This window comes from Tubulanus polymorphus, chromosome 1, assembly GCF_964204645.1.
Source record: "Tubulanus polymorphus chromosome 1, tnTubPoly1.2, whole genome shotgun sequence".
Classification (NCBI taxonomy): Eukaryota; Metazoa; Nemertea; class Palaeonemertea; order Tubulaniformes; family Tubulanidae; genus Tubulanus; species Tubulanus polymorphus.
In genome coordinates, this window is record NC_134025.1 from 28100182 (window position 1) to 28114587 (window position 14406).

Here is a 14406-nt window from a genome sequence, read left to right on the forward strand (position 1 = left end):
CGGGCGCCACCTACTATCAATGTGGCACCGGACCTATTACTGCAGTCCAATCTGTAAAATAGCGAGTATACTGTGGCACGTGAGCATTGGTGGAATTCCGTCGATTGAAAAGTAGTACGCAATTAAGCAAATTTATTAAACCTTAACCAAGCCTGTAATATAAAACGCCATATGCAATAATGGGACTATGTCAGACTAAAGCGATTATATGTTCGAAGAGGTTTTTGCTAACTTGATTGATTAAAGGGACGTACTGTCTTCGTATTTTGTCACGCACTATACTGCGTGTCGCGTGTATTAGTGCGCGTCCAGTGAATGATTGACAGCTCCTGAAAGGGGAAGCCATCTTGGAATGTAGAGTCTGTGTTTTCGATAGTATTCTTCGGAGAAAGTGATAATTTTACCGAGTGGCTGTGGAATTAGCTCGACGAGGAATACGCAGGCAGTGTAAGCAGGTCCTGTTTTAGAGGTCAGCCTATATTTCATTTCGTTATTTAATGCATTTCGAACTGTAAAATCGATTTTTAATCGGTTCATAAGTGTCAGTCTAAAAAACGTCGAGTTTGAAAGTAGCGGCGATCGAATCGGTGCCGATTTCTTTAAATTTCGTAACGGTGTCTTGATTTTTAACTATCACTAATTACTCATTGAAGTTATAATTGTGTTAGTGTAATTGTAGAGTATTGTTCTTATTCAATTAAACAGTAGCATTGTTGTTAGTGATTTGCCTTCTCAATCCGTCTTCTTGCTGGACGGTTTCTTTCCGACTGACTGCTGGTGTGGTCCGCGTCGGCCTCTTGTTGCTTCTGATTCATGTATTTTGATTTCCTTACAAAGATCTACAAATGGTCGAGAGAGAGAGAGAGAGGCCCCCTATCCTACTTATTCATCTGATGGGTGCGGTGCTTTATTTTTTTGGAGCACGCAGCAGACGAATAGTTGACCAGCTGTATTATGCTCGCTGTTGATGATCATCCCACCCAAAAACTACGACCAATATCGTTCTTACTGGTAACAATGTCCCTAACAAACCCTTATCTACAGTAAAACTACCACCGCGAAGTGGAAAGTTGACCTAAACTGCAGTCTTTCTAAGTCGCCATTTATTGAATCTTAAGTGAACCAGTCTACTGGATGCCATCCTACCTATTTCCTGTTAGCCCTAGGATCAGTGGTCCATGACTATAGTATTATTGTAGACACAGGAATGCGGCTTTATTGGTGTGGTCAGTGGAGCTTAAACTGCCAGTTGACTGCACTCGATTGGCAACAAGTCAACTGAGACAATTGTCATTCAAAGCAAACATGACAGGTTTGAATATTGAGTCAGCCGATTGGAATTGCAGTTGAGCGCTGATATTCTTTATAGTGAGACCTCGCTAATATCAGAGTCCAGTATTCACCTGCAGTATTTCCTGTCTGTTTTGTTATTAGTGTAAGTCAGGGTTTTTCGACATTTTGCTGAATATCAAAGCAGCACGGTTTTATGTACGATAGTTAGGTTATGTCAATCTTTTTTCATTGCTAAAGTTTTACCATATTTTCAGCTTTATATCGGTGTACAATCTATATAGGGCTAATACCAACTGGCTAGGTACTCGCTGGTATTCATAATATTTCATGGAAACATTCTGTTCGAACAATTAGCCATGAGTCAGCAGCAGAGGCCAGATTATCATAGTAAATTTTACTTTGATAATTCCTACTATAGTACCTTTAACCTACATTGTAGGCGTAATTAAATTTTGCTCTGTTGAAAGGGTTAGTATATTAAAGAGTAGGTTCAGTTGAGGGTTTCCAGTAAAAGATCAATGTGGTTTTGCTTTCATCTCAACCGTCACTCTCAATAAAACCAGCAGAACTAGCGGCGCTGCTTACAAGTTTCTCACAACTCTGTTCATTGTATTTATTTATGATAGTAAATTACCTGATAAATCTAATGTTACAGGTTTCAACTGGTCATGTTTTGCCGTTTGATGCCGGAAACCTATCATGATTGTGTGGAATGCTTCTATAGAAAAAATATGTTCAAGTGGGGTTCAATGCGGTCGGTGAAAGTCCTTGAATTTAGCTCATCGGAATTTTCTATCATTCAGAGAAACATTATAAAATTTTATAGTTGTGTTAAATTTTCGTTGAATATGTGTAAGGCTTACCTGTAATACCTCAAAAATCCTGCATCCCCTAAGAATCTTCGATATATCCACCAGCGGAGTTTCTGATGATTATTTCTCCGCAGTGAAATCTATTGGGGGATTTATTATTTATGACATACCGACTACATTTACCACGTTCAGTTCCAGTCTCATTAGACTATGTTAATGCATTCGGGAAAAGGATTTGTGATGAAGGGTTGTAGCCGGGTTCTACCTGTAAGACGAAGATGCATTGATTGAAATCCTATCACCTAGCTATAGCTGGCTATTCATCGCTAGGAGAGAGAGAGAGAGAGAGAGAGACAAATAACCGATGATGAGGGATAATCATTGACGAAGTAGCGCAGAAATCCTGAATAGCGCAATCGTAATAAATAACTGGCCGTAGGCTTCTTCCGCTCTGACTAACTCGACGGTAGATTTTCATAGGGCCAGAAAATCAATTCACGATGCCGAGAGTTTGCATGACTTGGTCGTTGTACGTATACGAGATGGCTCGAACGTAAAACCAATTTTTGTTAGCGTTAATTGTTAGTGTAAGGATTAATCTCGGCAAGTTAGTTTTCATACATTGAACTTGTATGTTTTCACGTGTCTCCCTGACGACAATTTTCAGTATCGATATTACTCTCTCGTCATTACGGCGTAGGCTTAGATTGCTCATTTCTAATCAGCGCGATGTTGTTGCGCAATTCAGTCTATTTTATTGCTTTATCTGTTCGAATGTATTTTAGATTTTTACTTAGATACTGAAGAAACGCATTCGAAATGCCATCGATGAAATTGCGACGGAAATTTTTTGTAAATCAATATAAGTTCCCGGGCGGTTGCTTAGATTATTTAACAAACTGAATCGATGCCTCTCGGGGTTTTACATATATATTTAGGTTTTTGTAGGTAAATTGTGGGAATAATCAATTTGAATTCGAAATCCAGTGACATTTCATTACGTTATGAATTGAATATTTAGTTGGTAAGCGCTGCTAATTTGCGGCACGGGTTCTAAACGAAACGAAGCATTTAAATAGTATGCGAGGCCGCCGGTGGCATTAATAATGAATTCCTGGTATTCAATGAACTGTTATCGTTCTCATATTCGTAATACACCGCTGCAACTATTATTATTGTGTTCGGCTGTGGCTTCGTATGCTGCCAGCGAATAAGACCTAGTCTTTAACATTTTACTCCTCATACTTGAGTGGACTCGCGGCCCCCGTAGACCGATGAAATCCCGATCATCCGGGGCGACTTATTTGTCTGCAATAAATGTCATTGCATTTACTTGCCTGTAAGCATGCCCCGAGGTGCAGTCAACGCAGTAATGGGTCTTGTGCTGGTGTGCGATTACATTTCTCATCTTTAATGAAGAGGCGATATAATTTTAGTTGATCCGGTGGTTTGTTTTTTTAGTGCCGCCTCAAAAATCATACCATTAAATCTTCTGATTCGACAGCAGTTTAAACGCGAATGATCGAAGATTCTAATCATCGGCCAATTCAAAATCATCAGACATTGTGAGATATGATATTTACTAATGGGTGTCGACTGCATCGGATCATATTGCAACTCGGTCATTTCTTGCTTCTGCTGCCGGCGTTTTAACTTAAGGTGTTGTTAAACGTGTATTAAGATTCAAAAGACCTTTGATGCTTGTATATTTACAGGGCCAGCATATTAAACAGTGGTGGTTAACTGATGGCACAATATCAAATGGCATCAAACGCACGTACTGCGGTCACCACTTCCAGTGGAGGATCGAGCTATATAGACTTGGACAATATGCCGCAGAGTTCAATAGACCCAAAACAGCAGACTCTGCTCTGGCAACAGAACCAGTATATGGCAGATTCCGGTATCCAGTCCGGAGCGACGACCCAGGCTCCGTCGATCAGTAGCCGCGGACATGCCGAAGAAGAAGATATGGATACATCGAAGATGATGTTCGACTGGAATGAACAACAAAATTTCAGTCAACAACCCGGACAAGCAAGTTACAGTCAACAAGGAACTCCACAGCCACAAAGCAACTTTCAACAAAGTGGTTATACACAAGAAGTTGTTGATGGTACGTTCAAATTAAAATACTCGGGTTTTATTAGATTAGTATTGATTGATTTATGTTCATTGGGTGTGTCTGTAATGATTTAATTTCAGCAAGTTTTATTACACTACGGAAAATGAGCTCAACATGTTTATTTATATGTATGCGATTGAAACTTCCGTTGATTTTAAATCAATGCAAAATTAATGAATTTTGTAGAAATGAATCAACAATTGAATCAGACGCGATCTCAGCGCGTTCGTGCTGCCATGTTTCCCGAAACCATGGAGGAAGGAATCCAGATTCCTTCCACCCAACTGAACGCCGATCAGCCAACTGCAGTCCAAAGACTCGCCGAACCATCTCAGATGTTAAAACATGCAGTGGTTAACCTTATCAATTACCAGGTAAAAAAGATGTTGTCGATATTGATTTTAGAGAAAAAAAAACGAGGCTAAAAATTAATGTTTGATTTTGCAGGATGACGCTGACTTAGCCACTCGTGCCATACCCGAATTAACTAAACTATTGAACGACGAGGACCAGGTCGTAGTAAGCCAGGCTGCTATGATGGTGCATCAGTTGTCGAAGAAGGAAGCCAGTCGACACGCGATCATGAATTCTCAACCGATGGTTTCGGCTCTCGTTCGCGCTATGATCAACACTAATGATTTAGAGACAACGCGATGTGCCGCCGGTACGCTGCACAACCTGTCCCATCACCGACAAGGATTGCTGGCAATCTTCAAATCTGGTGGAATACCTGCGTTAGTTAAATTGCTGAGGTACGCAAAACTTATAAGCGAACAATTTAACTTTAGCCTTCGTTAGCCTTCGCTGCGGGCGTTATTTAAAAAAGAGTTATACGCACAATTTTAAAATAGACATAGACTGACAGTTGTTAATGATCAGTAAGTCTGTCTGGACAAGATATTAATTCAAATACATCAATGTTCAAAGGGAGTGAATTGTTAGATAATGAATTGGTTTTCTTTTTCTATCTAGCTCTAACGTTGAGTCTGTCCTTTTCTACGCTATCACAACGCTTCATAATCTATTACTCCACCAAGAAGGATCCAAGATGGCTGTTCGTTTGGCAGGTGGTCTTCAGAAAATGGTTGCTTTATTACAGCGTAACAACGTCAAATTCTTGGCAATTACAACAGACTGCCTACAGATTCTTGCCTACGGCAACCAAGAAAGTAAAGTAAGTGCAAGCAATAATTTAATGAAAATCATATCGATGAATTATTACGGGTGATTCTTTTAATTGAAAGTTTAAACAATATCACATGGTTTCCAGGCCAAAATACCAGGGAACTTCAGATTAATACCTTCCTGATTAGAAATATTTGGAAATTTGATTGATTACTGAAGATTTGGGTAATCCATACAGCATAGTTCTGGATGTCAATATCAATGCATTCCCAAGGGCAACTTTCTTAGCAATTTTTCATGAAATTCACCTTTATCAGCTAGTGACCTTTAGAATGTTGACGTAAGTTGCCTGAACGAAGACCCCATTTCCATTTGAGAAAATTGATCACAGATGAAATACTTCAGAAAATTAGGGAATTTTGAATTAGCGTTAAAAGTGGGAACAATGATATCGATTGAAAATTGTTGATGTTCTTTTGCAGCTAATAATTCTCGCGAGTGGAGGCCCGGGAGAACTTGTCCGCATAATGCGGTCTTACACTTATGAAAAACTTCTCTGGACAACGTCACGTGTGCTGAAAGTTTTGTCCGTATGTTCGAGCAATAAACCGGCTATCGTAGAAGCTGGGGGTATGCAAGCTCTCGGTATGCACCTCGGTCATCAAAGCCAACGACTTGTACAAAATTGTTTGTGGACACTGCGTAATTTATCCGATGCTGGAACTAGACTGGTGAGTCCGACGAACGCCAGAGATAATCACTTTGTTTTTTTTCACGCAAAAGATCAAAATTGTATTATGATAAGATATCAATTTCAGGAGAGTATTGAAGGTCTACTTCAAATGCTCGTACAGTTGCTCGCCTCCAATGATATCAACATAGTAACCTGCGCAGCTGGCATCATTTCGAATCTGACTTGTAACAACCAAAGAAACAAAGTTACGGTCTGCCAAGTCGGTGGTATTGAAGCATTAGTCCGCACCATTCTTCAAGCTGGTGATAGAGAAGATATCACCGAACCTGCTGTAAGTTCACACCGATCTGACTGAAACTTAGATTTTGTTTCTGGTAACTGTAATCAGTTTTTGGAATTACTGGTTTATTGTATTATTTTGCAGATCTGTGCACTTCGTCACTTGACAAGTAGACATCCTGAAGCGGAAATGGCACAGAACGCTGTGAGACTTCACTATGGTTTACCCGTGCTAGTCAAACTATTACACCCACCCAGTAGGTGGCCTCTCATCAAAGCAGTTGTTGGTTTAATTCGAAACTTGGCTCTATGTCCTGCCAACCACGCCCCCTTGAGAGAACACGGAGCACTACCGCGTATTGTTCAACTTCTCATACGTGCCCATCAAGATACACAGAGGGTAAGTTAGAGCCATAAATCAATTTTCTATTCAGCTATTCAACTGAAATTCACCTGTGATATTGATTACGCTATGAGCTATCGTGTAGTCATCGATAACAGACATGAATTTATTCGATAACAGACATGAATTTATTCATGCCTCGTTCGCTGTGTCTGTTGTTACAGTAGTAAATATTTACCTGTATCGCTTACACTATTACGTGACCTCGAGCGTGTTATGTAATATTTCAGTTGCTGATTAAAGCACAAAAAGAATCCAAGGCAGTAAGAGTTCATTTTACACCGGTCATCTAAATGTTTATGTAATCGTAGCCTCCCTATCGTTGGATTATCATTATCAACCACTGCCTTGTCTGTCTTTATCAGTAATTGTAGATAATTATTGTTGGTAATGTTTTATACATGTTCGTTGAAAATTTTCAGTGTGTGACTGCGTGAAACCAACTTCGCCACAGTCACTTTAAGAGCATGTATATCATTATAGATTTGTTTTATGTAGAAATTAATCGGATGTGTTTATTTTTAGCGTTCTTCCAATGGATCTAACGGTAGTCAGAGTACGGGATACGTCGATGGTGTTAGAATGGAAGAGATCGTTGAAGGAACCGTTGGTGCTCTGCATATTCTTGCGAGAGAGGGAAATAACCGTGCTGTCATTCGAGGTCTTAACTGTATTCCTCTCTTTGTTCAGGTAATGAAAGTTATCAAGATCGGTAGCTACTTGCTACTAGTGGTACGAGTTGGTGGAGCAGTAAAACCCACAACCAAAAGATAAAATTTTGACTAGGTTTTACTTCTTCCGTAGAAATTATACTTTACTCTCTAATTGCTTTTGTGATATCATAATAATTTTGGTCCTATTCATTGTTTAGTTATTGTATTCGCCGATCGAAAATATCCAAAGAGTTGCTGCTGGTGTTCTGTGTGAACTAGCCGCTGATAAGGAAGGTGCTGAAATGATGGAACAAGAGGGAGCAACAGCCCCTCTTACTGAGTTACTTCACTCTAGAAATGAGGGTGTAGGTGAGTGCTAAAATCGCTGATGTTTTTGATTTCGGTTTCATACACAAGATGGCAGCACCTCCCAGTATTGAATGCCTGTAATGTTTTGGTTTTACAGCCACTTACGCTGCAGCTGTACTGTTTCGCATGTCTGAAGACAAACCTCAAGATTACAGAAAACGCCTTTCAACAGAACTTACTAGTTCACTTTTCCGAGCTGACAACATGAACTGGAATGAGGTAATTCATGATGACTGTTTATATTTCACTCACTATCCACATTTTCACTCTTTTCCGAGCTGCTTTATTCTAAATAAGCTTTTATAGATGAACAGATAATGCTTGCACTTTCACTGTCATAGCTGGTTAGATATATATCTATCTATGTAGTTTAGTGTTTGTAGTTTAGTTCATTGCTAGTGTCAGTCATTAGCTTAGTTGATTAAACACGCTTGCTTTATTTAACGCATGTTACAGAATTCTTTGCCATCAAATAGAATGTCAAGAAATATGCTGGTAAGTTACCTATCTGCTTCATGTTGCCCACTGTAGCACACCTTAATCGCTTACATTTAGAATATTTTGTCCTATTAATGGTATAATACGTTGTGTTCATTTGGGAATAGTGAATAGGATTTGAAATATATATTCCGTTTTACTTGTAGCCTCCTGGAATTGACGAAATGAATATGCTTCCATCTGACGATGCATTCAGTGAACACATGTATCCTGGTGGCCCTGGTAGCCAAGGACCATCTGATATGGGACGACAAGGTACTTCAATCAAATCTAATTCGATTTAAGAATGCAGATTTTATTAAGCGGTACAATCTAATGCGCAAATCGGAATATTTATGATAATGTAATGATGATTACTGTGTTTTAGGTTATGAACATAATGTACCTGTTGACTCGATGCAAGGATTAGATATCAGCAGTCACCACGGCAGTAACTACAGTCCACTAGATCCGTTGCCGGACCTCGGACCAGGAATCGATTCAAATCTGGAGCATATGCACGCCGCGAACCAACCCGGTGACAGTAGTCAGATGGCATGGTTCGATACCGATCTGTGAGCTGCGAATTTCACCGCAAAATGAATGGAGGAGATTGGTGATTTTGAACGCGTCGACAGTAGACAGACTATATCAAAATATCTCCTGATCTGTCAACAACAAAAAAAACAGTAAATTTTCGTATGAATTTTCACAGGGAATATTTTCATTCTTTCAAACTTCTTCACTTTCAAACGAGATTTTCTATGTTGATTTAACATTCCTTGATAACCTTTTCACCATCTGTTAAATTTTCGGAATTCGTACGATATTTGGTGACGGTTTATCGCAATGCTTCTATATAATGGTGCTCAAATTCGATATTCGTAGTAACTTCATTTTTTCTATACCGGGATTTTGTTTGTTGAGAAAATTTCCTGTGGAAATATATCCGCGACAGAGGACAAGGACCCCCGGGTGGGAGTCTTTTTAAGTCATATGAAATAGTGTGCATGAATCCGGGTGAGGATGCAATTACAATGTACTACAATACTGATATCGCTAACATATTTTTGTACAAAGATTTTAATTGACCGTCATTAACGAAAAAAAAAGGAACCCATTGAGCTTCCTCCACTCAACGTATAAATACAAAATACCCTTTGTTTTGTGTCGCAGTGGGAGGATGTTAAAATGGTGCTTCTCTTTGTTCAGGCCATCCTGATGTGTCGTGATTGTTGTCTTACTGATGTTTACCGAAGTCTGGGCAAACGTGGCTTCAAGCATTACGTAACGGGAGACAATTGTTCTGTAAATATAAATTTTAGTATTAGACCCTTTATAATAACCTCCGTGTAGTTTTGCATCATATATCATGTGTGCACTTCATTATAGCGAGGTTAGTTTTCATTTAAAGATAGGTATGTAAAACGTGTTATCTTACAAACTTAGTAACTTTTGGTTGCATATTTCATGAATGCTCTCTATTTGCTGTGTATGGTATTTGAGACTTGTGTGACTTCAAGGCAATATATCACCTCATTATTATTTCGGGAAAACACAGTTTAAAAGTGACATATCACCAAACGATTTCGACTTTTATATTTGCATTCCAGTTTAGGCTCGCCCCACTGTCCTGTCAATGTGTCTATGGCTTGCACGCAATAGTTCATATTCTTAAAACTTTTTAAGAGATGCAAAAAATCTTGCTATACGTGTTATGATACATTAAACAACAGCTGTACTTTAAGCTTATTGTGAAACTTAAATCGTCTTAAGAAATGACTTAATTTAAGTTCAATTTTCTTTTACATCTATCGTGCGGTTATTTGGCCAATTCCATTTTACCACACTGGTACTTCTATTTTTTTCAATCAACCGCTATGATATCAGAAATTGCGTTCACTTTGCTCATTTAAAAAAAGATATCTCTTATGTTTTTATGTGAAGAGTCATTTATAGAAAAACGTAATGTAATAAGTTTGGTTCATGCCTTTACTTATGACTTATTTCTTAACCTATTATAATGGTTTGTTACTTAATGATATATACAGTATGATGATGATGATGATATTGTTACTTTTATTATAACTCTGGTAGAAGCAGCAATCATTTTATAACAATAATGTAATAGCAAAAGCAGTACCGCGCATGTGTGTAATAGGATGCCACACTTTTATACAAATTTTGTAATTTACTCGTAGTTGTCCTGTGCGTTCATATTATGTTCTACGTATGCTTTTCATTACATGTGACCAGTTTTATTTTAGTAATTGTATATTTTAGAAATTATGTGTAAAAAATAAAGCCATATTGGTACCGTATACTACTGAATGTGTTTGTAGTTGTTTATCGGATAGTGCTGCCACCTGCATTATTTACTACGCGCACGTGGCGCGTGAGTGATTGAGTGATGGTCTGTCACGACTGATTGATGGCGCGCTGATTGAAAATACTGAAAATGTGCTACTAGAATTTGTTTTCTGTTCAGGTAATTTAAGTCACAATGATCGAAGGAAGGCAAGGTTAAGGATGTCATGCTCCTAGATCGATGTCAACCTACTCTCGATTCTGAATCGAGCGAGGAGGCTGCACGCCACAGCGCGCTGAGCATCTCTCCACTGACTGCACTAACCACCATAGTCAGTAACCTGACTGGTTTAGTTTCACGATCGGATATTTTCACAAACCACACGCCCATCCGATTATAAAAAGCTTACCACCAACGATTAGGTAACTAACTATAACCACCATTACTTTTAGTTAACTACTACTACGCACCCTGACTGTTCTGTATTATGGTTAACTAACCTAATCACAATCCAATCGTTAGTGGCAAAATATTTTTATAATCGCATGCTTCTCTGGTCGAAAATAACCACAGGATACAAGGTTCTACTTGAGGATAAGGATAGGATACTTCGGTATGTTGCATCAGGCCCCGGTCTTGGAGTTGGAGCCTCTGATGAGAGAGCCCTCGTAATAGGCCATCGATCCAATTTGTGTTGCCAGTTTGATATTGATTTCATTTTCTGTATGATTTTTGAATGAAATTTATGATGTTATTCCTTCGTCTCCAAAGAATCGTACTACAGAGTGAAGCCTGAGATACAGGCTGCTTTTCGAACCGGGCTTTAGTCATCGCGTCAAAGACTAAAGAGCACTTCTCGGCTCATATATCAGATGTTTTCATTATTAAGCCAAGTAACAGCTCCCAGCTCTTCATCCCTAGATTATATTAAACTCAAGAAGTCCTCTGCATTCAGTTCAAACATTGATCAGAATTGAAGTAAGGATGCTAACCACCTCGCTAGCAGTGCAGTCTCAGTCGGTCGTGGGTACAAATCATATTTGTCACTGGAGTCATTGATTCTTAAGACAGTTACAGATGAAATCAACTACAGATGATACTGTCAGTTCATCTGTCCAGTGAGAACTTAGTGTCATATGAGCAAGCAACATGTAGCTTACTATCGCATGTAGCTGCGTATCGGGTATCAAGAAGAAGCCGTATCAATCACTCCTATTCGAAAATTCGATACATCGGTTTGGAACAAATTCAACGCATTTAAAAATGTCTAAAGAGCATGAGAAAAGCGTGTCCCAGTCATCAGTTACTCATTGCACTAAGGAATTTATGAAATCAGTGTTAACACCTTTTTGTGGATGTTCCGATAAGCAAGAGGTAAGCGTTGATAAACTCATTTTGATACCTAATGAAAGATTAGTCGATGGTAATGATGTAGAGTAAGGTACTACCTGTAGCTACTAAGCCTGGTATGGAAATCGGTAGGAGAGGTAGGTGGCTGTCAGTTTAACACTCGGCGAGCGATGCTTGCTAATGGAAATATCTCGTCAATAAATGTCTAGCTTATCTCAAGTGATTTTTGCTTTCACTACACATTTGACAAAATCAACAAACGACTTCCTTTCTGGCACCGATGTGTATGTCTGGTGAATTGATCATTCTTTTGTATCTTATGAGTAAGATGAGTGGATGCAATGATTTCATATGTCATAATGTGATTGAGGCTTGAGAGGTTTATAGTATTCACTCAGTTTCTCAATAACGAAAGTTGATTGAGAGGGTTATAATAAAACTTCCATCATCATCGATAGATTCATCTCTGTTTTATGTCCAAGAACCCTATACATGTACCGCATTTTGAATGTGGAGTTAGAGTTGTTTAGAATTAACCAATTTTCACTCAGAACTCGGATTAAGATAAATACCAGCCTATAAAGCCAGGCCCTAGTTGCTGAGTCTGAGCTTGTAGTAATCATTTGACTACTTCAAGGTTTGAGATAGGCCTACATATAATGGGCAATATTTAACTGTCCGCAGAGATCACAGCTATTATTTCCATTTTTTCCATTCCAGTAATTACCCGAGTTAGAATTTCTTAATGAAACGGAACCCAGGTATGATGCCCCACTAATAAGCGTTGTTTTATTTTTGTTGAAAATTGTTCTCAGCTCGAACCAGAACAACAGAGTCATTATATTATTTTCTGTATGCGGTAATGGAATAAGGAGTGGCCGAGGATTGGAAATTCGTGCCTTATCGACATCAAGTATAAAAATTCTTGCTCCAGTTCTATTGATTTTTACTGTTGTTGCGATATCGAAATTTCGTGGCTGGCAAGTGACTTATGTTTAACCGTCGATGTATAATCCTTCGATCATCCCCACGTATCACGCATTTACTCAAGTGACAGCTCTGATATACAAAAGACTGCGTGGTGCGTGACTAAATATTCTAACTTAATTTCTTGAATAAAACATGTTATCCACCGTATTCAAAGATGCTGCCATTCTGTGCCGATAGATTAACTCGGAGTGACTGGTTTGCGTCATAGAGAATATGAGCGAAATGCAAAGCGATGCTCCTATAAAATGACTTGGTCAGTTATTTCAAATTGTAAAGACGGTTCTTCATTATATGACCTTCTCAGACCACTACATAATAAGACACTCAATCATCTCAGTTGCCTGGGACGAGTAGTGTACTGGTTAGTGGCCTGTCTCGTGTATATATTTGGGCCAGATGACTTATTGTCCGAAATGATATCCAAATCGAACAGTCAGATTCTGGTGAAGCTGTCTAATTCGCTACACTGGCTACAGCTATACATGGTGCGGTCGTGAAGATTTATGTTGTTCACTGCGCGCCTGTGTTTGTATCTGATCAAATTGATAGTTTGTAACCATCTCTCTGAGCAATTCTGTTACAGTGGATGCTGTTGATTACGCATTGCTGCGCAGTTAGTATATAACGATATAATCAATGAGAAACTGATCAGAGAACTAAGAGTTAATCACTGTCCGAGCTTCTCTCACATTTACTGTCAATTCTCACAGCTTTCTGTTTGTATATTCCGGTCGACGAATGCTCTTTTTTGGCAAAGACTGAATCGACATTTTTCCATAGATTAGAACGATAAGAGCGTGTATTAATTCCGGCTCGTATCAAATTTTTTCATCACTGCAGATTTACATGCAGGGATTATTCAAATGAAATTACCCTCACAGCAGTGTTTTAGAATCGTGATTATGTTGTTGGGATTGCCGAGTGTTTTATTATATTTACTTATAATCAGTGGAGATATGGATTTTGTGGATCACAGCCGCGGTTTATACTGCTTTTGAATATGAGATTTGATGGGATTTATACCACCAGCGAACGGCTTATCCAGCATCTCGTGGGTTCATGTATCGATAAAAATATTTCGATACAAGGACGAATGACTTTTTCATATGAATCATTGAACCCGATTGATTCTCTCATCTCTAGTCCTGGAACGGTGAGGGTTAATGTAATATTAAGATATTAGATGGATGTGGTGGCAGAATGAAGGAATATTCATTATTGACAATAACCGGGGACCTCTGGCTCTTGAGTGAATATATCTAATTAGTCGGAGACACTAGACTCGTAAAACAAGTCGTACATAGTGTCACTGTGTCTGCAACATAAACTATCATCTATTGAAATAATGACTGCATAATCTGAGGAAAATCTTACAATCTGAGCTTAATCATTTGTACTATCTCAGGACTGACTGGCTTTATTCTACCCTAAGCCACACTTCAATTCTATCAAAATCACCGGAAATAAATTGTGGGCCTTCGATTGTCATAGATTTAACTGGATCTACTGTAATAGTCTCCCGTGTAAC

The 14406-nt window shown here is 38.8% G+C and overlaps 1 protein-coding gene across 2 annotated transcripts; it reads left to right on the plus strand.

Annotated features, from left to right (window-relative positions):
- Positions 1-334: 334 nt before the first annotated feature.
- LOC141901147 (catenin beta-like) lies at positions 335-10556 on the plus strand. 2 transcript variants are annotated; one of them, XM_074788249.1, is made up of 14 exons: positions 335-469; positions 3821-4221; positions 4417-4604; positions 4678-4982; positions 5203-5404; positions 5838-6086; positions 6174-6380; positions 6474-6728; positions 7257-7421; positions 7603-7753; positions 7851-7972; positions 8210-8248; positions 8398-8506; positions 8619-10556. In XM_074788249.1, the coding sequence occupies exons 2-14, from the start codon at positions 3852-3854 to the stop codon at positions 8807-8809; spliced, it is 2553 nt and encodes an 850-aa protein (XP_074644350.1). In that variant the 5' UTR covers positions 335-469; positions 3821-3851; the 3' UTR covers positions 8810-10556. The 2 variants fall into 2 exon arrangements, with proteins under 2 accessions (XP_074644350.1, XP_074644359.1); XM_074788258.1 differs by lacking the exon at positions 8210-8248.
- Positions 10557-14406: the final 3850 nt, after the last annotated feature.